Below are 26,438 nucleotides of genomic sequence, written 5' to 3' on the forward strand. Positions count from 1 at the left end.
CTCAGATTTATTATTTTTCTTGGCCAATCTGTATGTTTCTTCCTTGGATCAGATACTATCTCTTATTTCCTTTGCAAGCCATGGATTACCCATTTTGCTTTTGTGCCAGACAGGAATAAAGAGTTGCTGCAGTTTCCCCTATGCGTTCCTTGAATGCTTGCCATTGCCTATTCAATGTCATCCCTTTATGTAACTCTCCCCAATCTATCAAGGCCAACTCACGGCTCATATCCTCATAGTTTCTTTTAAGGTTCAGCACCCTAGTCTCTGAATCAACAACCTCACTCTCCATCTTGATAAAATATTTTATCAAGGGGTCTCGCATAGCTAGATTGACAATGATTCCCTTCTCATTACACAACACCCAGTCTAAGATGGCCTGCTCTATAGTTGGTTCCTCCACATATTGGTCAAGAAAACCATACCGTATACACTCCAGGAATTCCTCCTCTACGGCATTGTGGCTAATTTGATTAGCCCAATCTATGTGCAGATTAAAATCACCCATGATCACTGACATTCCCTTATCACACACATCTCTAATTTCCAGTTAAATGTCATTCTCGACATTACCACTGCAGTTTGGGGGTCTATATAATGACACTTACTAATGTTTTTTGCCTGTTGGTATTTCTCAACTCCACCCATACAGACTCCACATTGTCACAGCTAATACCCTTTCTCACTATTGTGTTAATTTCCTCTTTAACCAGCAAAGCCGCTCTGCCACCTTTTCCTTTTTTGCCTGTCCTTCCTAAATGCTGAAAACCCTGGGACATTGCACCCACGTGTTCATCTGGTATATTCTGTCACTTCTCCTCTGGTGGCACCAGCAGTAATCCTGAGATCACTACCTTTGAGGTCCGATTTCTTAAATTTCTTCCTAGCTTCTTGTATTCTGCCTTTAGGACCTCATATCTTTTCTCACCTATGTGGTTTGTACCGATGTGTACCGTGACCACTGGCTGTTCACCCCCCTCCTTCATAATGTCCTGTACCCGCTCTGAGACATCCTTGACCCTAGCACCAGGGAGGTAACACACCATCCTGGAATCTCATTTGCGGCCATAGAAACGCCTATCTACTCCCCCTACAATTGAGTCCCCTATGACTTTTTACCCCTCCTCTCTGTCAGAACCAAGCTTGGTGCAACAAGTTTGGCTGCTGCTGCTTTCCCCTGAGAAGTCATTCCCCCAACAGTATCCAAAATGATATATCTGTTTTGCAGGGGAATGGCTACAGGAGATTCCTGCACTACCTGCCTATCTGTCTTGCTCTGTCTGGTGGTCAGCTATTCCCTTCCCACCTGCAGAGTCAGAGTCTGCAGTGTGACCACCTCTCTATACGTGCTATCCACAATGCTCTCTGCCTCATGAGTGCTCCGCAGTGTCCCCAGCCACTGCTCCAGCTCCGAAACTCGGGCTTCCAGCAGCTGTGGCTAGAGAGACTTCCTGCACACATGCTGGCCAGGGGGGCTAGAACTGCCCCCAGTCTGCCACATGAAGCAACAAGAACAAACCAAGATTTTGAGCTCTCCTGCCATGGTTTACCTCTTTAAATTAAACCTTGGACAGTACTTTACAATAGGTTAAATCAAATCCAGTTACCTGTGGCCCTTCTTTCCTGGTCTGTGTACTACCCTTACAGATTAGAAGCCAAGAACAGTACTAGATGTTATTAGGACTTACCTGCTTTACCCACTACTCACCAATCAAATCTCTCCCTTGTAGTCACCTGCAGCAGAGCAAGACCACTCACTTTCCCTTGCTTGTGGTCTTCACATTTTTTTTTTGTTGTTGGTTACAGGAGAGAGAGGGGGAAACACCGAAGTAGTGTTTGGGATCTAACTGTCCCTTGACAACAATTCCTCCTCAAACCCCTATCACATCTATGCTTGTTGATCTATACTGGCTCCTGGTTATGCAATGCTTTGATTGCAAAATTTTTCATCTTGGTATCCAAACCCCTCCATGGGCTTATCCCTACCCAATAGAAACAGAAAAAATTGGAGCAGGAGTAGGCTATTTGGTCCTTTGAGCTTGCTCTGCCATCCATTATGATCTTGGCTGATCATCCAACTCAGTACCCTGTTCCAACTTTCTCTCCATATCCTTTGATCCCTTTAGTGTAGGAACTTTATCTGATTCATTCTCAAAAACATTCAATGTTTTTGCCTCAACCACTTTCTGTGGCAAAGAATTCCACAGTCCATCACTCCCTAGGTGAAGACATTTCTCCTCATCTCATTCCTAAATGGCCTACTCTATATCCTTAGAATTTGGCATAATAATACCTGGAGCTTCACACGACTATGACCACCCGACAAATTTTGCCACATGTCTATTTACATCTTTTGCTTCATTTTAACCTTTCCATATGTAAGTGATAGGAAATAACACATTAGGAAAATAAATTAATTCTGAATTTTTGAAAGGAAGACGGGAAGAAGCTTTGAACATTAGAAGCATTCAGTTAAAAAGAATGAAAAAGACCATATAAAGAGGACTCAAATGTGAATACACATTATATATTACAGTGAAAATAAGAAAAATACTGGAAAGACTCAACATGTCTAGCAGCATCTGTGGATCAATGAGCTTTCATCAGAACTGGAAAAATCCCAGATGTAACTGGTTTTAAACAAGTATAGAGGCAGAGAATTACGGGAGAGTGAAGATGTGGGGAAAAGTTAGGAGAAAGAACAAGAAGGGAGGTCTGTGATAGGGTAGAAGGCAGGAGTGATGAAATAGCCAACACAATGGTAGAGCTTAGTAACAGGTTAAGGGAAGAAACAAAATATGGGTTTAGAAGAAATGTAAACGGAACTAGTTTAGTTTGGAAAACATGGTTGGCACAACAAGTTGGACCAAGGATCTGCTTCTATACCCTATGACTCTATAAAGGGGGGAGAAAACACATTCAACATCAATCGCTGTGGTCCAAAAACATTGTGAGTGGATATTCTCATATGAAACTGTTGAACTCAAAAGTTGAGTCTGGAAGTCTGCTAAGCGCATAATTGAAAATGCAGTACTATTGAGCTTCACTAACCTCCTTGCCCTTTACCTCAGGAGTGGGATTGGGATTGGGATAGAGAACTAAATCAACAATTGGAAGTCGAGGATCACATTTGCAGATTAAATAGGGGGATTCATCAAAGTGGTCATCCAATCTGTTTAGTTTCCTCAAATTACAGACCATATTGTGAGGCTTATTTAAAATAAATAGAAGGAGTGTTTTAGGTTTTGGATACTGAGAAGCACAGAATTAATAAACCAGACATTGAGCTTCTTTGGGAAGGCAAGGGGGAATTGGGTGTGATTGAGGTTTTGCAAAAAGAAGCTACCTTGGAATGGTGAATGGGGAAGAGATGATGTGTTTGGTTGTGGCACCATACCAGAAATGGCAGAGAGTGATCTGTTGAAATGGAGGCTCATGGGGCACAAAACAAGGACAAATGCAACCCTATTATGGTTCTGGGAGTGAGAGAAGAGGGTAAGGCAATATCTTTGGAAATAGATCAGATATGGTTGAAAGTCCCCGTCAACTACGGTGGTAGTAATCAAGGGAAAAGAGACAGATTGGAAGCACAAATATAGAAAGTGACATTAAACTGAGACAAAGGAACTGGGAGACTGGAAAAGAGCCCAGAAAGGGAATGCGGTAGGAAGACATAGAGTCAGGGTAGTTGTGGGAGTCAGTGGGCTTATAGCAGATGTTGCCTGAGGGCATATCCCCAGAAATGGAGACAAGGGTAGGTGGCATTGGAGGTGGACCAGGTGAAAGAAATGGAAGGATAGAATATGGGGGGGGCGCAGAGAGAATACGAATAGGGGAGGAATGAAATCTTTTCCCAGTCCAGAGCAAAAAAAAGAAAGGAAGCAATTCAGAAAGTTACACTGATGCAGCCATCAATGCACTAGAAAAATAGGTGAGGTTAGCCTGAAGAGGACTAAATCAAAGAATGTTGAGGTTGGTTGGCTCACCGAGCTGGTTTGTTGTTCCGCAGACATTTCGTTACCGTGCTTGGCAATATCCTTAGTGCAGCACTGAGGATGTTACCAAGCACGGTAACGAAACGTCTATGGAACAACAAACCAGCTCGGTGAGCCAACCAACCTCAACACCCACAACCCAAGCTCCAGATCTACTCCAAAACCTTATAAATCAAAGAATGTTTAATTTTCTAAACTTGCCATAAAAAGGCAGGCATATCTAGGGCCCGTGTAGGTTCCCATAGTGTTAAGTTCTATTTAGAAGAGAAGAATGGAATTAAAGAGACTGTTTAGTGCAAGAATACTGCTCAGTGATAAATCAAAGCTACCTTGACAACATTTCTTCACACCTTGCTTCCTGTAATTTTGTTCTTTTTCATTCATTTGTGGGATGCGGGTGCCACTGGTTGTCCAGCATTTATTGTCCATTCCTAGTTGCCCTTGAGAAGGTGGTGGTGGGCTGCCTTCTTGAACTGTTGCAAGTCCACCTGTGAGTTGACCCACAATACTGACAGGCTGGGAATTCCAATATGTTGACCCAGTGACAGTGAAGGAACGGCGACAGTATGGTGAATGGCTTGGAGGGGAACTTGCAGGTGGGGGTATTCGCATGTTTCTGCTGCCCTTATCCTTCTGGATGGAAGTGGTCATGGTGAGTGGAACTGCATATACACAACTTGGTTCAAATGAATTTCTTAATCAATATAAAGAGTGTAAGGGCATTCTTAAGAAAGAAATCAGAAAGGCAAAGAGGGGATATGAGATAGCATTGGCAGATAAGGATAAGGATAATCAAAGGAGATTCTGTAAATATATATTAAGAGCAAGAGGGTAATTTGAGAGAGGGTAGGGCCCTTTAAAGATCAAGGAGGTCATCTTTGTGTTGAATCCCAGGAGACAGGAGAGATACTAAATGTACATTTCATCCCAGTTTTCACTGTCGAGAAAGAAATGGAATCTAGAGAATGTAGAGGAACAAAATTTTGATGTTTTAAAAACCTTTCACATTACAGAAGAGGAAGTTCGGGAGGTCTTAGAGAATATAAAGGTGGATAAATCTCTGGGACCTTGTCTAATATATCCCAGACATTGTGGGAAGTAAGTGAGGAAACTGCAAGACCCCTTGCAGAAATGTTTGCATCATCTACAACTACGGGTAAGGTGCTTGATGACCGGTGGGTGGCTAATTTTGTACCTTGGTTTAAGAAAAATTGTAAGGAGAAACCGGTGAACTATAGACCTGCAAGTCTGACTGACTTTGGTTGTGGGTAAATTGTTGGAGGTGATTATAAAATATAGGATCTATGGGCATTTAGCGAGGCAAAATTGACTAGGGATAGCCAGCATGGTTGTGTGAGGAAAATCGTCTCACAAATTTGATTGAGGTTTTTGAGGAAGTTACCAAGATTGATGAGGGTGGAACAGTAGATATTGTTTACTTGGATTTCAGTAAAACCTTCAACAAGGTTCCGCCTAGTAGACTAATTAGTTGGTCACATGGAGTTCAGGACGAGCTTGCTAATTGGATACCTAATTGTCTTAACAGCGGGAGCACAGTGGTGGTGGAGGGTTGCTTTTTGAGTGGGAGGCCTGTGACCAGCGGTGTTCCACAGACATTAGTTCTGGGTTCTTTTTTGTTTGTCATTTATATAAATGATTTGGATGAGAATATAAAAGGCATGGTTAGTAAATTTGGGAATGACACAAAAATTGGTGATGTAGTAGACAGTGAAGGAGGTTCTCTAAGATTACAAAGTGATCTTGACCAAATGGGTCAATGGGCTGAAAAATGGCAATGGGAGTTCAATCTGGATAAATGTGAAGTATTGCATTTTGGTACAACAAATAAGGGTAGGGCTTATACACTTAATGGTAGGGCCTCGGGTAGTGTTGTAGAACAGAGGGACCTAGGGTTGCAGGTACATAATTCTTTGAAGTTTGCATCACATATCGACAGGGTAGTTAAAAAGGCATTTGGCACGCTTGCCTTCATTGCTCAGTCCTTTGAGCACAGGAGTTGGGAAGTCATATTGAGGTTGTAAAGGACATTGGTGAGGCCTCTTCTTGGAATACTGTATCTGGTTCTGGTCACCCAGTTATCGAAAAGATATTATTAAGTTTGAGAGGGTACTGAAGAGATTTACCAGAATGGTAAATGGAAATGGAAAGGGAAAGGTTTGAGTTATAAAGAAAACCTGGATAGGATGGTACTTCTTTCACTGGAACATAGGTCATTGAGAGGCGACCTGATAGAATTTTATGAAACAATGAGAGGTATAGATAGAGTTAATGGTAGTTGTCTTTTTCCTAGAAGGGGGGATTCCAAGACTAGGGAGCACATCTTTAAGGTAAGATGAGAGATTTTAAAAAGGCACGAGGGGCAAATCTTTTACATAAAGGGTGGTTTGCATGTGAAATGAACTTCCTGAGGTGGATGCAGGTACAATTGCAATATTTAAAAGACATTGGATAAGTACATGAATAGGAATGATTTGAAGGGATATAGGTCAGGAGCAGGCAGGTGGTACGAGCTTAGTTTGGGATTATGTTTGGCATGGACTGGTTGGACCAAAGAATCTGTTTCCATGCTGTATGACTCAATGACTCTATGGTTGTGAGTTTGGAAATTTCTGTCTGAGGTTCGTCGGCGAATTTCTGCAGTGCATCTTCTAAATAGTACACACTGCTGCTACTGAGCATCGGTAGTGGAGACAGATGTTTGTGGATGCAGTGCCAATCAAGTGGGCTACTTTGTCCTGGAATACTGTCAAGCTTCTTGAGTGTTGTTGGAGCTGCATTCATCCAAATAAATGGGGATTATTCCATCATACTCCTGACTTGTGCCTTGTAGATGATGGACAGGCTTTGTGAAGTCAGGAGGTGAGTTGCTCGTCACAGTTTCCTACCTTCTGACCAACTCTTGTAGCCACTACTTTTGTGTGGTGAGTCCTGTTCAGTTTCTAGTAAATGGTAACCCCAAAGAAGTTGATATTGGGGGATTCAGTGGTTGTAACACCATTGAACGTCAAGGGGTGATGGTCAGATTGCGTTGGTCATGGTCACAGCCTGGCATTTGTGTGGTGTAAATGTTACATGTTACTTATCAGCCCAAGCCTGGGTATTGTCCAGATTTTGTTGCATTTCAATATGGACTGTTTCAGTATCTGAGGAGTCAAGAATGGTGCTGAACATTGCACAATGAACATCCCACTTCTGACTTTATAATGAAGGGAAGGTCATTTATGAAGCAACTGAAGATGGTTGGGCGTAGAACACTAGCCTGAGGGCTCCTGCAGGGATGTCCTGGAGGTGCAATGACTGATATCCAGCATGACAATCTTCCTACATGCCAAGAATGACTCCATTCAGCTGAGAGTTTGCCCTGAAAGCCATGGATTTCAGTTTTTCCGGAGCTCCTTGATGCTACATATATAGGACATAGAACAGTACAGTACAAGCCCTTCGGCCCACGACGTTGTGTCGACCTTTTACCCTAAACCTAAAGTATACCTAACCTCCACCCCTACCTTATACTATCATCTATATGCCTGTCTAATAGCTGCCTAAATGCCCCTAATGAGGCAGTCTCCACTACCCTCTCCGGCAATGCATTCCACACCCCGACCACTCTCGGAGTAAAGAACCTACCTCTGACGTCTCCCCTATATCTACTTCTACTCGCTTTAAAACTATGCCCCCTCGTAATAGCTATCTCCACCCTAGAAAAAAAGTCTCTGGTGGTCCACTCTATCTATATCTCCGATCATTTCGTACACCTCTATCAAGTCACCTCTTATCCTTCGTCATTCCAAAGAGAAAAGCCCTAGCTCTCTCAAGCTTTCCTCGTAAGACCTTCGCTCCATTCCAGGCAACATCCTGGTAAATCTCCTCTGCACCTTTTCCAATGCTTCCACATCTTTCCTGTAATGAGGTGACCAAAACTGGACACAATACTCCAGAGGTGGCCGAACCAGGCTTTTGTATAGCTGGAGCATAACTTCACGGCTCCTGAACGCAATCCCTCTATTAATGAAAGCTAACACACCATACGCCTTCTTAACAACTCTATCCAACTGGGTGGCCGCTTTCAGGAAACTGTGGACATGAACCCCAAGATCCCTCTGCTCCTCTACACTGCCAAGAATCTTTCCGTTAACCCTGTATTCTACTTTCAAATTTGTCCTTCCAAAATGAATCACCTCACATTTTTCAGGGTTAAACTCCATCTGCCACTTCTCAGCGCAACTCTGCATCCTATCAATGTCCCTTTGTAACCTAGAACGGCCCTCCGCACTATCCACAACTCGACCCACCTTCGAATCGTCCGCGAACTTACTAATCCACCCTTCCACTCCTTCATCCAAATCATTTACAAAAATCACAAATAGAAGAGGACCCAGAACAGATCCTTGTGGTACACCACTCGTAACTGGAGTAAGGAGTAACTGACTCGTAATTCAGTCGTGCCTTGGGCTGTCATTCTCACCTGACCTCCAGAATTCAGCTCTTTTGTCTATGTTTGAACCAAGGCTGTAACGAGGTCAGGTGCTGAGTAGCCCTGGAGAAACCCAAACTGAGTGCCACTGAGCAGGTGCTGCTTGATAGCCCTTTTAATGTCACCTTCCATCACTTCACTGATGATATTTCCCGTAAGGACTTAAAGAATCATTACATCACTAAAAAAAAAATGCAATCAGTTGAAGCTTTTGTTTTCAATTAATCGGGACACATGCAAGAATACTAAATTTCAAATCTAAACTGCATGAGAAACAGGGTGCTGATGAAACCGATCACAGTCCAACTGACAAGGTGCTTCCATGGAAAGAGCAGCACAGAACAGTTTCCTCCTCCACTCCAGCAGCCTTGCATCTACAACCTCCCTTTCCTCTTCAAAGGCCTTGAACATGTTATGGTCTTCTGAATCGGTTCCTGTTTTTCCTGAAATGTCATTTGAATCCTACGAGTCAAAATTCTGCCCAAGCCATAATTCTGAAATAACTTAAGAGAATCACTAATGATGTCCAATGCGACAGTGACTATACCACTCTTCCTTACCCTTCTCAACTTGTGTCTGTAACATTGTTGTTCACACCATTCTTAATCAATGCCTCTTCATTGTTGTCCAATTAGGTGTCTAAATATAACTACACAATAATTTGCAATTACTTTTCCTCCTACTCCCACATATCTAGTATCATTGAAAGATTGATCCTTGGCTTCCTCCTATTTCTCATCTACATGCTGCCCATCAAGTACATAATCCAAAAGTACTGTATTTGCTTTCAAGATTTCTGATGGCATGTAGCTCTACTAAACACCTTTTATTTGGTCAAGGGGTGTGGGCATTGCTGACTGGACCAGCATTTATTGCTCATCTCTCACTGCCCCATGAACTGAATGTCTTGCTAGGGCCAGTTCATAAGAGCAAACGAGTCAGCCACATTTCTGTGGATCTGGAGCAACATACAAGATGATAGGTTTCCTTCCCAAACAGACATTAGTGGACCAGATTGTAAGAACAACAATCTATAATAGTTACATGGTCACAAACAACAATAAGAAATAGGAACAGGAGGAGGCCATTCAGCCTGCTTGTGCCAGCTCTGCCATTCAATAGGATCATATCTGATCCAGCATTCCTCACGTCCAGTTTCCTAATTTTTCCTGTAACCCTGAATCCCTCTTAACCAAGAATCTATCTCAGCTTTAAACATACACAAGCACCCTACACCCACAGCTCTCTGTGGCAAGGAGTTCCAAAGGCACTCAATCCTCTAAGTGAAGAAATTTTCTTCATATCAGTCTTAAATTGGCTCCTCTTGATTCTGAGACAATGTCTTCTGGTCTTAGACTCTCCCATGAAGGGAAACATTTTTTCAGCAGTTATCCCGTCAAGCCCCTGAAGAATCCTGCATGTTTCAAAGAGATCACCTTTAATGCTTTTAAATTCCAAGCAGTAGAGTCCCAACCTGTTTAACTTTTGCTCATAATACAACATTCCATTGGTCATCCTGATTATCTGCCGCACCTGTGTGGTAGCTTTCTATGTGCATCACACACAAGGACCCCAAGCCCCTTTGCAGCTTTCTTCAGTTTTTCTCAATTTAAATAATACTGTTCTTTTGTTCTCCCTTCTAAAATTTACAATTTCATATTTTTTCCACAATATACTCCATTTGTCAACTTTGTGCCCACTTATTTAACATATCAATATATCCCTATAAACTGTTTGTATTCTTCTCACAACTTGCCTTTCCACCTATTTTTCTGTCATCTGCAAATCTGTTTACATTACATTTGCTTCCTTCCTCCAAGTCATTGACATATTGTAAACAATTGCAGTCCCAGCACTGATTTCTGTGGAACCCCACTGGTTACAGGATGCCAACCTAAAAACCCTTATCCCCACTTGATGTTAGCTGCCCATTAACCAATTCTCTACTGCCTCTAACACCATGGGCTCTTATGACAACGTTTTGAGAGATACCTTGTTGAACACCTTCTGGAAGTCCAAATACAACATATCTACTGGTTCCCCTCAGTCCACTCTGGTTGAGGCTTCCTTGAAAAATCACAATAAATTAGTCAGACATGATTTCCCTTTTATGAAGCCATGTTGAGTACGCTTGATTAATAATTTTTCAAGTGTACAGCTATTATTTCCTTTATAATCAAGTACAACATTTTTACAACAATAGATGTTAGGCCAATCAGCCTATAGTTACACATGTTTTCCTTTCCTTTTCTCCCTTTTTGAATAAGGGTGTCACATGGCAGTTTTCCAATCTTCAGGTACTTCTCCAGGATCCAAGGATTTTTAGATTACACTAACGTATCCACTATTTCTGTAGCTGTAAAAGCAGAAGTTGCTGGAAAGGCTCAGCAGGTCTGGCAGCATCCATGCAAAGAAATCAGTTAACTGATTTCTCTGCACAGATGCTGCTAGACGTGCTGAACTTTTCCAGCAACTTCTGCTTTTGTTCCTAATTTACAGTTCTTTCAGTTTCTATCTCTGTAGCCACCTCTTTTAAGATCCTAGGATGTAAGCCACCAGGGCCTGGAGAATTATCTGCTTTTTAGCGCCATTAGTTTGTCTTATACTATTTCTCTAGTGATGGTGATACTTAATTCCTCCCCGTATTTTTATATTTAATGGAATGCTCGAAGTATCTTCCAACGTAAAGAAGGGTAAAAAATATCAGTTTAACTCATCTGCCATTTGTGTGTCCCAAAATTATCTCCCGGATTCAAATTCTAAGGTGTCTATGTTCACTTTGGCCTCTCTATTTCTTTTTAAAAGAAGCTCTTACTGTCAGTTTTTATATTCCTTGCTAATTTGCCCTCTTAGTTTGCTTTCTCTCTTATCTCTTTAGTCCTCCTTTGCGGGATTCTAATATTTTGCCTCCTTATATGCTTTTTCTTTCAACTTAATTCAACTCCTTTTATACTGTCCTTAACTTCCTTGTTTAGCCATGGTTGGTTTAGCCCTCTCTTTAGGCTAGCTTTTTAATTCTAGATTGTTTTTTATTGATTACATGTTCACCATCTGCCATGGTGGGATTTGAACTCATATCTCCAGAGCAGTCGACTGACCCTCTGGAGACCTACAGACTTCAGGATGGCAGAGTAGGATGCTTCAGTCAAAGCCTGTCTGCTCCATCTGATCCTTTTTCTTCTCTTTGTTTTTTTCCCCTCGCTTCATTCTTTTTAGCAACATCCTGAAATCAGCGTGGTCTCGGACTCTCGGCCTCAGTGTAAACCCAGTGAGGCATTCTCCCAGCCTGGTGTTACAGTCTCTCAGCCTGACATGGCTTCAGCATGGACGTCTGGCCTCGAGCTGATTCCAGAGAGTGGTCTCCCAGCCTTGAGAGCCCTGAGGTGAAGGTCAGCGCATTCTGGAGTCAAAGTCTGGTGCAGACTGGAGGCTGGGTGCTAGCGTGGACTGAATTTGGAAGGATTGTTATTAAAGATCCATAGGTAAAAAGCAATTTTTTAAATTACAGAGAAAATGAGTCCAAATCAGTCTGATTTTACTTGTCTTTCACTGCTGATCCTCTTCCAAATAATTAGCAATGCCATTCCTTCTGCAAAATTCTGTTTGGACTTGGGCAATTCTGACAAAAATTCAATTTGGTGATTCAAGTGCAGAGCTTTTACCATAGATGGATGATAACAAGACCAGAACTGTTCGAGCTCTTTCCTCAACATTGATATTAAGATCTTTGCTGTTGCTACATCCTCAATCATCATGATGGGTCTTATTATTGTACCCTTCATGTACGTTAAAAACCTGATCATAAAGCAGCACGGATTGCTCCTTCTGCTGGTTACCGAATTAAGTTAGCTCTTTGTGGTCACTTCTCTCCGGAATGAAACTGAAGCCAAATAAAGCAGAGGGGGGCACGTTCTTGTTACGCGTTAACTTATTTCGGTCATGTCCCTTCGATTTATTCCACCACTTGCATGGGAAGTATGCACGCCCGGGAAATGCTGGCATCCACTGGTTACAATGTTACAAACACCCAGCACTCAAGGGCCTATTCCGGCTTCGTTTCAGTTTGAGTTACTTCTGAGGTGAATCATGACCAGGTTGTTATCCTCAATGCTAATCCCTACCCATTCTCCTGTTCCCCCACCACCATCTCCTTCCCACCCCCCACCCGTCTCCCCTCCTGCACCTGCCCCTCCTTCCCACCTTCACCCAATCTCCCCTCCTGCACCTGCCCCTCCTTTACCCCCCATCCCCATCCCACCTCCTGCACCTGCTGTTCTTCTGAACTTACTTCCCTATTTTCTCATTTATTCCTACGATCTGTAAAGCTGGACTTTTATTCATTTATTTTTCTGATTTGTTTTTCTCTCCTAAGAACTTATACTGAATAATCTACAACCTAGTTACCTTATACCTAAAGTGGCACCATAAGTGGAGACTTGTAAACTTTTTACCGTACTCATTTGAGTACGTGACAACAAAACTAATTCAATTCAATAATAATCAAGCAACATCTCCTCCTAAATTCTTCTCAAGTCCTCCACTGTTAGTCAATTATCAGACTAACTACACAATACCCAGAGCTGGATGAGCAGAAATTTCTTCCAAAGAAACATTGAGAAGACGGAGGCCATACTTTTTGATTCCCATTCTAAACGCTGTTCCCTAGCTACTGAGTCAATTTTCTCTGCTTGGCTTTGTGGGTCTTGTCCAGGTGCCTTAAGTCAGTGTTTCTATGGATATCCCTGTCACTCAGAAGCCATCTGCATTTGCTGGAGAAAATAGCTGAGGCTCCTGATAATGGGTAAGGATTTACAAGTCATGAGAGGTCCCTAAGAAGTGAGTGCCTACCTGCAGGATTCATTTTCACTCGTCACAAATCAGTTATACATTGATGGAATGAAACAACTATATCTGCTCTTATTTCTTATGGGTCTGCTGACTTGTATGTAAAGGTATAATTGAATCTGACGACCACATGTTTTAATAAGTATGCATAAGATGCTACTGATGTGTTAAAAATAGGGTCCTGCCACTTCTGTTAGTGATCACAATCCTTAATACCCAACATCGGGAAACTGACATTTCACTCTCACACAATTAAGTGGTACCTGAAGAAGGGTCCAGACCCGAAACGTCAGCTTTCCTGCTCCTCTGATGCTGCTTGGCCTGCTGTGTTCATCCAGCTCTACACCTTGTTATCTCAGATTCTCCAGCATCGGCAGTTCCTACTATCTCTAAGTGGTATCTCGCCTTGTTTCCTGCTCCTGACAGCAGTTTTGTTTATTGTTTTCAGACCCCAGTCACAGCTCCATTAACTCCATCCATCTCCCAGGAAATAGTTACAACTCAGCCTGTCCTTTTGCAATCTTGGTGCCATGTTTCATCTGAAGATGATCTTCCAACCTAAGGCTGCCTATTTCCACCTCCATCACCAGACCTGGCCCCATCTCTATTCAACCGATGTTCATTAATACCTTTGTCATCCCTATACTTGACTATTTCAGTGTACTACTGGCTACTTAGCCATATTCTATTGGTAAATTTGAGGTTGTGCTAAACTCTGCTACCCATGTCTGAACTCGCACCAAGTCCCATCCCCTTTTTGTTCTGGTGCTTGACTTTGGCACTCAGTCATGCAATATCTTGATTTTAAGATTCTGAAACCTTACTTTCAAAACTCTCCATAACTTACCTCCCTAATCTCCTCTGACTAGGCCCTAAACTCTGAAATTTACTCACTATACTTCGCTTTCCTTCTTTGACCAGTTTTGTGGTCATCTGACTGGAATGGTAGTATTTAACAGAGTCAACAAGGTCTTACATATTGGATGAAAAGCTTGTGCAAACCTTGCATCACTTCCTTTTGGGCAAACCCACCAAATCAAATGCCCATAAGGCTAATAAGTGAATAACAGTGAACGCTTCCAAAGAACAGTCATGTTCAATCCAAAAGATTAAATCTGTTTAATTCTACAGATGCTGCCAGAACTGCCGAGTTTTTCAAGCACTTTCTTCCTTTAATTGTAGTTTCCATTGCATTGAGGAGACCAAATAAGGTGACCACTTTGTGGAACATTTCCATTTAATACACACATGTCAACCTAAGCTTCCAGTTAACTATCATTTTAATTTGCTCAACACTTCTGCTCTGACATCTACCTCATGCAGTGTTTCAATGAAGATCAATGCAAGCACAAGGATCTAGTCTTTCAAAAAGAGGCTTTACAGACTACTGCGCTCAATATTGAATTCAATAATTTCAGATCATATCCTCAGTCCCAACTCCTCTATATCAACATTTTGTTTCTTCCCTTGTCCCATTACCATATATGAAAGATTCTGATGAAAGCTCGCAGATCTAAAAGGTTAAACCCCCTTTTCCCTCCACAGGCACTGCCCAACGGGTTGAGTAATTCCAGCATCTTCTGTTTTCATTTTAGATTTTCAACATTTTCGGTATTTTGCTTTTGTGTTCAAGTCTCCTTATCATCATCACCTTTTGTCTTGCCACATTATCCTGTCAAATAATTTCTGTCTTCTACGAAGGTGCTTAAAACCTGCTGCAACTACTTTCCCCGAATCCCCCATTCTGATAAATAGTCATTACCTTGAAACATTAAGTGTCTTTCTCTTTCCATAGATGCCTCCAGATCTGCTCCATATTACCTGAATATCTGGTTTTCATGACGTTTATGTCTGTAGTATTTCGCTTTATGTCAAGAACAATGGGCCTTTTTCAACTGGAACTTGCATCCCACACAATGGGATTGGGTCAAACTCATGACTTGAAGTAGAATAGCAGTTCACCAAGCCTTCTTGGCAAATAATTCCACATCATGCTTTTCCTTACCCAAATTTAAACTCAGGTTCAAATTCAGTACAAATCTCGATCTCAAAAGTTACACACCGTCAAGACTCTGCAGTAAGATAGTGGCCAACTCATCAAACAATCCACATCTAAGTGTACACAAAATATTTCAGACAATTTTCCACTGGTGACATTCCTACCTTAAAAGCCCTGCTAAGCAGCTCCTCTCCTCCTTTAATTCTTAGCAGGTTAACAAAGACTTGACTTCCATACTGCTGTCTCAGCAAAATCAAGTGTCTGCAAAATAACAATTAATGCATTTTATTCACTATATAGATGGCCAGATGCAATAATTATGCACTTATACTAGACAAATGTAAGCATTATAATCTTGTATTCATTTTTCACGTTTAAAAATACATAAAATAAAGTCATGTGTATCATAGATATAAATGGACTCTGCATTTGGATATTAATGGATTCAATTCCGACTTCAGAACTCGAGTACAGAATCTAGTCTGACACTTCAGTGCAATACTGAAGAAATGTTGCACTATCAGAGTGTCATTTTCTAGCTGAGACATCAAACCAAGACTTTGTCAGCCCTCTTTGACAGCATAAAGTATCCCATTACACTACTTACACTAACAGCAGTACACAGGAAGCAGCTTAAACAACTAACTTGGAAGGGGAAGGGGAAGGGGAGTCAAGATGAAGCAGAGAGGAATAATATTAAAGGCTGTGAAACAATTGGCACGAGAATAAATAGTTGTTCAGAAATCTGAAGGAATCAGATAATGGAGAAAGGCAATGCAAACAGAATATGGAAAAAGTAATCACAATATTAGGTTTAATGCTGCAACGGAAAAAGAAAAGAATAATCATAGATGAAGATACTTGGAGGACCGTGAGCAGATCTGCGCATCATACTTAAGATGGATATATTGGCCTTGGAGGGAATACAACATAGATTTAGAAGGATGATACCCGGACTTCAGGGGTTAATTAATGAGGAGATATTATACAAATTAGGCTGTTTTATCTAGAATTTAGAAGGTTAAAAGGATAATCTGATCAAAGATTTCAAGATATTAACAGAAATAGACAGGGTAGACAAAGATAAATTATTTCCCATTGGTTGGAGATTCTGTAACACGGGGGCGAAGTCTAAAAATTAGGAAGTGAAGAGAAAAGATGTTAGGAAACACTTCTACACACAAAGAATAAGATGGGTTTGGAATTCTCTTTCACAATCTGCAGTTGATGCTTGATCATTTATTAATTTTAAATCTGATTTAGATATTTTTTGTTAAACAAATATTAAAGGAAATAGGCCAAAGGCAGATATTTGGGGTTAGACCAACATTTCCTAGTTGACCAAACAAAGTTGAATTAAAAGGAAATAGAATTATGAAGTTTGTCATTAATACTGCAATCATATTAGCTTCGAGAAATAAAAGGAGGATATGGAGAATGCAGAGGAGAATTGAAAAGTTCATGTAGAGGACCCAAGAGAGAAGAATGGCCAGTGGATAAAATAAAGGCTCAAATATTTTATGAACACAGAAAACAAAACAATATTCAAAGACTGAAAAGGAACATAAAATGTAATCCTGTGGAGGCAAAGGGTATGGCTGACATATTAAGCCAGTATTTTGTATCTAATCTTTACAAGAAGACAGAGCTGTCAATATCAAAAGGAATGTAAAGGAGGAAAGAATAGGAAAAGTAGAAAAGGATAAAGACAGCTAAAAGGGAGGACTTAAAAGATTGGCAAAGTAGAAGAGTTGCGCATTCCAGATTAAAAGCACTCTAAATTGTTGAGGGAAGTAGGGATGGAAATAGCTGTTGATGCTGGCCATAATCTTTCTATGGGGAGGCCTAATGATATTATCGTTGAATTGTTAATCCAGAAACCCCAGGTAATGCTCTGGGAACCCAGGCTCAAAACCCGTCTCAGCAGATGGTGGAATTTTAATTCACTAAAACTCCGGAATTAAGAGTCCAATGATGACCATGAAATCATTGTCAATTGTCAGGAAAAACCCATCTAGTTCACTAATGCCCTCTTGAGAAAGAAGCTACCATCTTTACCTGGTATGTGACTCTGGACCCACAGCAATATATTTGACTCTTAACTGCCCTCTGGGATGCGCAATAAATGCTGGCCTAGCCAACAATGCCCTCCTCCTGTGAAATGAACTTTTAAAACAACCTTGTTGAACATGGGCATGGTGTAGGAAGACTGAAGAGTTGCAAATGTTATATACCTTTCCAAAAACATGACTGCTTTAATAAAATAATCAGAGAGTTGACAAAGGCAGTGCATCTTATATTCTATGAACTTCCAGCAGGTACCTGATCATATAATGGATTTGTCAAGGGCAGTAGAAGCGTGGATCCAAATTGGTTAAGAGACTGAGTGGTGAAATGGGCAAACACACAGCAGAGGAATTTAATCTAGAGAAATGTTAAGTGATGCGTTTGAATTGGCGTAAAAAAGAGAAGCAGTATGAATTAATGTGCAATTTCAAAAGGTGTAAAGTGGGACCATGGGAAACACATACACAATTTTTGAAGGTGATCAGGCAGTTAAAGCATAGGTGATCCTGTGTTTTCCAAAAAAAAACACATACAGTGCAAAAGAAAGAAATTTTTACCACTTGAATAAGGGTTTTTAAATCCTGACGAGGCCTCAGCAAGAGTACTGTGTCAAATGTGAGCCTTGCTCTCCCAGAAAGGTGCTTATAAATGCCAAAATGGCACAGGTATGAGGGGGTGAACAAGGTAAATTGAATAAAGGGAAGCTGTTTTTATTAGCAGGCATCAAATAACTTGATTGTCAAAAAAACAACTGGGAGGCTTTATTTTAAATGCAACACGTTATGATGGTCTGGAATGGGTTTCCAAAGGGGTGATAGCAACATGTCTTAAATAAAATAAAGATCTGGAGATGCTAGAAATCTGAAACAAAAATAGAAACTGTTGGAGAAACCAGCAGGTCTGGCAGCATCAGAAGAACAGTCACTGGACTCTAAATGTTCTCTCCACAGATGCTGCCAGATCTGCTGAGTTTCTCCAACAATTTTTGTTTTTGTTGCAAAATGTCTCAATTGTTTAAATTGATGACAATTGACAACCTCAGCTGCTTCAATGCGGACAAATGCAGAACAGAATGGTACACTGTTGGGATGTTCACATCTTAGCTACTCCAACACAGCCATCTAACCCCTAATTGAGTGCAGGTTGTTGTTTACCTCCTAAGAGTAATCTCAACCACATTTTCAACCATTATAGAGACATATTAAAAAAGACATTACTCCCATTCTTCAATTTTTAAGAACTTCAGATAAATCCACAAATTAATATTTAGATTGCTCTAAGTTAGTTTCACCAGCAACAACCCAGGCAGAGAAGAGGAGCAATGTAGCAGACTTGAAAGGTCTAAAAAGATCTGTTGGAGGTAAGCAGTTGTTAGTTTTACCAGCGAATAAAAGGGAGGTAAGCTCTAGTGGAGGGGCCATTTTTGACAGTGGCTGCTATGCAGTTGAATTGCTGCTTGTAGGGGTTGGATGAAGAACGTGTTCTGTCGGGGAGTGCGAGCAGCAACAAGGTAAGAGCAAGGCAAGATATTTTCCCCCTAATTAGATTAGTTTTTAAAGGGCCAGAGATGGCAGTCAGTGGAGTGACATGCTCCTTCTGCCAGCCATGGGAGATCAGGCAGCAGTCGACAGTCCCTGGCAAACAAGTCTGAAGGAAGTGTCTGGCTGAAGCTCCTCTCAAACTGCATTGTTTGGAGCACCAGTTAGATGCACGGAGGAGCATACAGTGTGATAGATAGTAGTTCAGAGAAGTAGTCACACCGTAGGTTCAGTCATGTAGATGGATGACCGCAAGGAGAGATAGGCAGGTAGTGCAGGACTCTCTTGTGGCTCTCCACCTCTCAAACAAGTACATCATTTTGGATACCATTGCGGGGGAATGGTTTCTCAAGGGAAAATAGGAGCAGCAGCCAGGTCTGTGGCACCATGGCTAACTCTGCTGTAAAGCGGGGTCCGGCAAAATCGAAGCAAGCAATTATGATAGGGCTATCTAGTCAGGGGCACAGACAGGCATTTCTGCAGCCACAAGCAAGACTCTAGAATGGTGTGTTGCCTCCCTGGTGCCGAGATCAAGATGGCTTTGAGCAATTGCAGCAATTTCTCAAAGGGGAGTATGAGCAACCAGAACAAGTTGTTGAACACATTGGTACCAATGACATAGGTTAAAAAAAAATGACATCCTGCAGAATAAATATAGGGAGTTAGACACAAGGTTAAAAGATAGAACCCCCTCAAGGGTAGTAACCTGTGGATTGCTCCTGGTGTCACATGCTCGTCGTTACAGGAGGAACGTGAACAGGGCAGATGAATGCGTGGCTGAGGAACTGGTGCAGGGGGTGGGGATTCAGATTTTTTGATCATTGGGATCTCTTCTGGGGTAGGGGTGACTTGTACAAAAGGGATGAGTTGAACCTGAACTGGAGGAGGACGAATATCCTGGCGGCAAGATTTGCTAGAGCTACTCGGGAGGGTTTTAACTAGTCTGGCTGGGAGGGGGGACCCTAAACCGTAGTGAGGAAAAAGAGAAGGTTGAGGTTAGGACAGAAGTTAAACAGGCAAGATAGGCAAGAGGACACAAGGAATGAGAGAAGACTGATGAATTAAACCGAATTTATTTTAATGCAAGAGGCCCGACAGGTAAGGCAGATAAACTCAGGGCATTGAATGGGTACACTGGACTGGGATATTATAGCTATTGTAGAAACATGGCTGAGGGAGTGATGGAATGGGCACCTCAACGTTCTGGGTTACAGATGCCATAGGAATTATAATAGGGGGAGCAACAGAGGAGGAGGAATGACATTTTTAATGAGGGAAAATCATCACAGCAGTACTTAGAGAGGATATTACAGAGGGATCATCCAGTGAGGTATATGGGTGAACTATGAAATAAGAAAAAGGGTGATCACTTTGGTGGGAATTTACAATAGCACCCACCCACAACAGTCAGTGGGAAATTGAGGAGCAAATAGGTAGGGAGATCACAGGTAGGGAGATGTAAGAATAACAGGGTTGTAACAGTAGGGGATTTTAACTTTCCAAACAGACTGGGATATAGAGGAATTTGTTGAATGTGTTCAGGAAGATTTTCTCCATCAAAATATAGATGGCTCTATTTGAGAAGGAGCAAAATCCGATCTCCTCTTGGGAAATAACGCAGGGCAAGTGACTGAGGTATTAGTGGGGGAGCACTTTGGGTCCAGTGACCATTATTCTCTTAGTTTTAAAATAGTTAGGGAAGAAAATAGGTCTGCTGTACAAGTTAAAGTTCTAAATTGTGGCGTAGCCAATTTTGATTGTATTAAACATGCAGTTTCAAAAGTTGATTGGGGGAGGCTGTTCACGGGAAAGGGAAGTCAGGCAAGCAGGAAGCTTTCAAAAGCAAGATAACAAGAATACAGGGCCAGCATTCCCTACTGGTGTGAAGGGCAGGGCTGGCAAAAGTACTGAACGCTGGATGACTCAAGATATTAAGCTTTGGTCAAGAAAAAGGAAGCATATGTAGGAATAGGCAGCTGGGATCAAGTGAATCCTTTGAGGAGTCCAGGAGGTGTAGGTGTAAACTTAAGAGGGAAATCAGGAAGGCAAAAAAGGGAACATGAGATAGCTTTGATAGATAAGGTTAAGGAGAGCATATTAAGGGCAAAAGAGTAACTATGGAGAGAATAAGGCCCCTGTAAGGAGCTAAGGGAGAGGGTGATATTCTAAACAAATATTTCTTGTCACTATTTACCATGGATAAAGACATGGAAGCCAGAGAACTCAGGGAAGTAGATAGCGATGTCTTGAAAAGGGTCTGCATTGCAGAAGAGAAGGTGCTGGAGGTCTTAAAATGTATAAAGGTAGATAAATCCCCAGAACTTGATCTAGTGTATCCCAGGACATTGTGGGAAGCTCGGAAAGAAACTGCAGGGACCCTACGGAGATATTTGTATCATCAACAGCCACTGGTGAAGTGCCGGAAGACTAGAGGGTGGCTGTTGTTGTGCCATTATTTAAGAAAGCCTGCAAGGAAAACCATAGCAACTACAGACTGATGAGCCTAATATCAGCGGTGGGAAGATGTTGGAGGGGATTCTGAGAGACAGAATTTACATATATTTGGAAAGGCAAATACTGGTTAAGGAAAGTCAGTATGGCCTTGTGTGTGGGAAATCATGTCTCACTAACGTAATTGAGTTTTTTGTTTAAAAAAAGAAGAGACCACCAAGAATATAGATGAGGGCAGCATGATAGACATTGTCTATATAGACGTTAACAGGGCCTTCAACAAGATAGCACATAGTAGACAAAATTAGTAAAGTTAGATCACATGGAATCCAGGGACAGCTAGCCAATTGGATACAAAATTGGCTTGAAGGTAGGAGACAGAGAGTGGTGGTAGAGGGTTGTTTGAAAAACTGGAGACCTGGGACCAGTGGTGTGTTGCAAAGCTCGGTGCCGAGTCCACTGTTGTTCACCATTTAAAGAAGTGATTTGGATGTGAACATAGGAGGCATGGTTAGCAAGTTAGCACATGACACCAAAACTGGTGGTATAGAGGACAGTGAAGAAGGTTATCTCAGAGTACAATGGGATCTTGATCAACTGGGCCAGTAGGCCAAGGAGTGGCAGATGGAGTTTAATTGAGATAAATATGAGATGCTGCATTTTAGAAAAGCAAATCAGGACAGGACTTATACACTTAATGGTAAGGTCCTGGGGAGTGTTGCTGAACAAAGAGACCTTGGAGTGCAGGTTCATAGTTCTTTGAAAGTGGAGTTGCAGGTAAACAGGGTAGTGAAGAAGGCATCTGGTATGCTTGCATTTATTGGTCACTGCATTGAGTGTAGGAGTTGGGAGGTCATGCTGTGGCTCTACAGGACATTGGTTAGGCCACTTTTGGAATACTGCATGCAATTCTAGTCTCCTTGCAATAGGAAGGATGTTGTGAAACTTGAAAGGGGTCAGAAAAGACTTACAAAAATGTTGCCAGGGTTGGATAGTTTGAGCTATAGGGAGAGGCTGAATAAGCTGGGGCTATTTTCCTTGGAGCGTCAGAGGCTGAGGGGTGACGTTATGAGAGTTATAAAATCATGAGGTGCATGGATAGGCTGAATAGCTAAGGTCTTTTCTCCAGGGTGGCGGAGTCCAAAACTAGAGGGCATAGGTTTAAAGGTGAGAGGGGAAAGATTGAAAAAGGGACCTAAGAGGCAACTTTTTCCACACAGAGGGTGGTGCATATATGGATTGAGGTGCCAGAGGAAGTGCTCAAGGTTAACAGGCATTTGGACAAGTACGCAAATAGGAAAGATTTAGAGGGATATGAGCCAAACAGAAACAAATGGGACTCATTCAGTTTAGGAACCCTGGTTGGCATAGTAGATGTTTGACCAAAGGGCCTGTTTCTGTGCTGCTGTACACCTCTATGACTAAATTAAACAACTTGTCAGTCAATTTAAATGAATAAAGAATGCTATCTGAAATAAATTTGATTGGCAAGGGTCAACGTTACATTTGGAATTTTGACATCATGAGAATTTGTTCCACACTTCTCTCGTACAATCATGCAATTAGAAAATAATGATCACAAAGGGTGTAAGAATATTTGCTAGAGGGCAAGGAATGCAAACTGCAGAGATCTGGAAGTGAGGAAAAGCCCTTGCTGCTGAGAATGTGGAGCTATTAGGGGCAATCAGTATTTCAGACTACTTAAATTCTACCTTTACCTAGTAAACAATGGAGCCCAGAGCCAAATATTTAAACTGCAAAGTGCACAACAAAGTTTTATTCCTGGGAACTTTTCCAATTTAACAGACCAACATCTTTTCCAAATACTTTCCACCCATCATATTTTAATTCTACATAACTGAGGATGGGAAGATTTTGTGCCCTAAATAGCCACTTTGAAACTTGGGTTCAGCTGTCACTAACTATTTCATCAGTATTACGCTGCAAGACACTCTTGGTAAACTACACCAAGATGTTTCTCTGCTACATGGTCAGGTTGGCAATTTATAACCTTAAATTTCACGTTTTGTTGCAATATTTCCCTTTACTACAGTTCGTGTTATCTTAATACTTACATATTTTAATCAATAAAAAGAGCCAGTTACACTCTGCAGATGTTTCTTTCATTTTCTCATTAGCATGGGTATTTGCTTTCACCATGAGTGTAACAAAGTCTCCTGCCTAGTCCCTGATTACCCTAAGACCATTGATTAAAGCTGTGAAGGTTGAACGTTGTTCAAATTACATTCTAAAAGGTAGGTTCCAACATAACTGGCTACAAATCCACCATGCCTATAGTATTGGTTACATTTCTCATCATGATTACAGAAGGTGCTGACAGCTACTTTGCCAATCCTAAAAGTATTAGCATGCGTTTAAATATCATTCTTAATCAATTGTGTCACCTCTAAGGAGTTGAATCATAGAATCATTGAATCCCTAACGGGCAGGAAGAGGCCATTCAGCCCATCAATACTGCACTGTCCCTCAAAGAGATCCCATCTAGACCCAGTACCACAGCCAATCCGTATAGCCTCATATACCATGGCTAATTCAACTAGCCTGTAATCCGGGGACACTACAGGGCAATTTAGCATGGCCAATCCACCTAACCTGCACATCTGGACTGTGGGAAGAAACCAGAGCATGCTGCTGAAACCCACACAGACACAGGGAGAACATGTAAATTCCAGACAGACAGTTGCCCAAGGCTGGAATCAAACCCAGGTCCCTGGTGCTGTGAGGTAGTAGTGCTAATCACTGAGTCACCATGCCACCTTGAGTCAGAAGTGCTGCCTCTTGAAGTAAGCATCACACAGCATAGGATAACCTCATCACAGAATCGATTCGGAATCACAGAATCATTATTCCACAACCAGTGAATTTTTACTGCATTGCATCCAATACAAGTATGTCCTTTTAATTAAATATGGAGACCAAAACTATGCACAATATGGAAGTTATATTGTCATACCAAGCCACTGTACAATCTTAACACCACTTCTTTTGGAACTGCTGCTTCTGGATAGGCATCAGACAGCAATGGAGGTGGACGAATGACAAAGCCACAAGCTAGGAGGTACACTACCATTTATTGCAAGAATAATCCAACCATAATGGAAGAATGCTATCCCCACACCTCAGCCCCCACCCTTACCAAATGCCTATACCACATACTCCCTTATGCTTCTCTAGTCCTTCCTTACCTCCTTCATACCTCCCAACTCCTTAAGCCCTTCTCCATATCCTGATAGCCACACCCTGCATCCACTACAGGCAGAGCTCAGGAACCATATCTTTGAAATGAATGAGAAAAAATGATCATTCTAAAAGGAGTTCTCACTCAAAAAACACTGCATATTAAGAAAAAGTCCAGAACAATTCAAATGATAAATCCACTCAAGTGGTCAATCTGTTGCAACTACAAATAAGCACCTCTTCATTAACCATGTCAAAAGGTGTTTGATGTCTTTCTACATATTGGTAATAAAATAGAAGTTTTTTTTCCAAAGGGTATGAAACTTGTAGATATTAATATCCAGACAGACTTGCCTACACATGCCCAGGAACACAAAGTTGACAAGCATCTAGGAAGACAACCAACACGTTGGGTTTTATTGCAAAATAAATGGATACTAAGAAGGAAGTGTTGCTAAGATTGTGACTAAATATGGGGACCAAAGCTTTGCAAAGTATCGAAGTTACCAAACCTTTTACAATCTTAGCAACACTTCCTTCTTAGCATCTATTTATTTTGCAATAAAACCCAATATGCTGGTTGCCTCGAGTTGTTTGTTAATTTCACATTCCCTGTACATGTTTAGCCAAGTCTCTTTTGACATTAATATCTACAAATTCAATGTCCTTTGAAAAAAATTTTGCTATTACCAATCTGTAGAAAGGTATCAAGCATCTTTAATATGATTACTAAAATGGTGTTTATTTGTAGTTTCAACAGATTCAACACTTGAGGAGATTCATCATTTTGAATGGTTTTGGAGCTTTTTTTAAAAATGTGCAATGTTTTTGACTGAGAACTCCTTTAGATTGAGGGAAAAAAAAAAACTGTCATTCATTTCAAATACGTGTTCCTGAGCTCTACCTATAGTGGATACCAGGGGTGATTATCAGGATATGGAGAAGACCTTAAACAGGCAGGCGATATGAAGGGGACATGAAAACAACCATGGGAGTAAGAGATGGCACAGGAGTATGAGGGACCATGGAGTGGTTGTGGAGGGATAAGGAGTAGTAAGAGGGAGCATGGGGCATTTCTAAGCATGGTGGCACGGTGGTTAGCACTGCTGCCTCACAGCACCAGGGACCCAGGTTCGATTTCCCCTCGGGCGATTGTCTATGCGGAGTTTGCACATTCTCCCTGCGTCTGCGTGGGTTTCCTCCAGGTGCTCCGGTTTCCTCCCACAGTCCAAAGATGTGCAGGTTAGGTGGATTGACCATGCTAAATTGCCCATAGAGATGTGTAGATTAGGTGGGTTATAGGGAGATGGGTCTGGGTGGGGTGCTGAGGTTCGGTGTAGACTTGTTGGGCCGAAGGGCCTGTTTCCACACTGTAGGGATTCTATGATATGATTCTTTAAATCGTTAGGCCCACATGGAGCCTGCTCAGCCATTCATTGAAGTAATGACTGAGCTGACAGTCCTCAACTCCACTTTCTTGCCTTATTCTAATTATCCTTGATTGGCTTAATGACTAGAAATCTGTCTATTTCAGCCTTGAGTATATTTAATGACCCAGTTTTGACAGCCCACTGTGGTAAAGAATTTCACATATTCACAACCCCTGTGAGAGAAACAAAAAACTCATTTGTCTTAAATAGGCAATTTCAAACCCTGAGATGATGTCCTTTGACTCTCCCACAAGGGGAAGAAAGGAGGGTTATAACTCCAAATGTTATCTTCGCCATGCATCAGGTATGCAACTTTGAGCGGAAAACATCAAGCTCTCACACCTGTCTGTTTCCTCCTTTAAGATGTCCCTTTTCTTTGACTTGAACTTAGTTCAAATGACTGGTCATCCTAACTTATTT

The 26,438-nt window shown here is 41.5% G+C and overlaps 1 protein-coding gene across 6 annotated transcripts in view; it reads right to left on the minus strand.

Annotated features, from left to right (window-relative positions):
- Window positions 1-26,438, minus strand: part of LOC109927188 (synaptojanin-2-like) — a 182,334-nt gene that overhangs the window by 97,206 nt on the left and 58,690 nt on the right. For all 6 annotated transcript variants that reach the window (XM_048601190.1, XM_048601187.1, XM_048601189.1 and 3 more), the window contains one exon: window positions 15,499-15,595. In XM_048601190.1, coding sequence (XP_048457147.1) covers window positions 15,499-15,595 — 97 coding nt within the window. The remainder of the gene's footprint in view (window positions 1-15,498; window positions 15,596-26,438) is intronic.

This window comes from Rhincodon typus, chromosome 9, assembly GCF_021869965.1.
Source record: "Rhincodon typus isolate 14 chromosome 9, sRhiTyp1.1, whole genome shotgun sequence".
NCBI lineage: Eukaryota > Metazoa > Chordata > Chondrichthyes > Orectolobiformes > Rhincodontidae > Rhincodon > Rhincodon typus.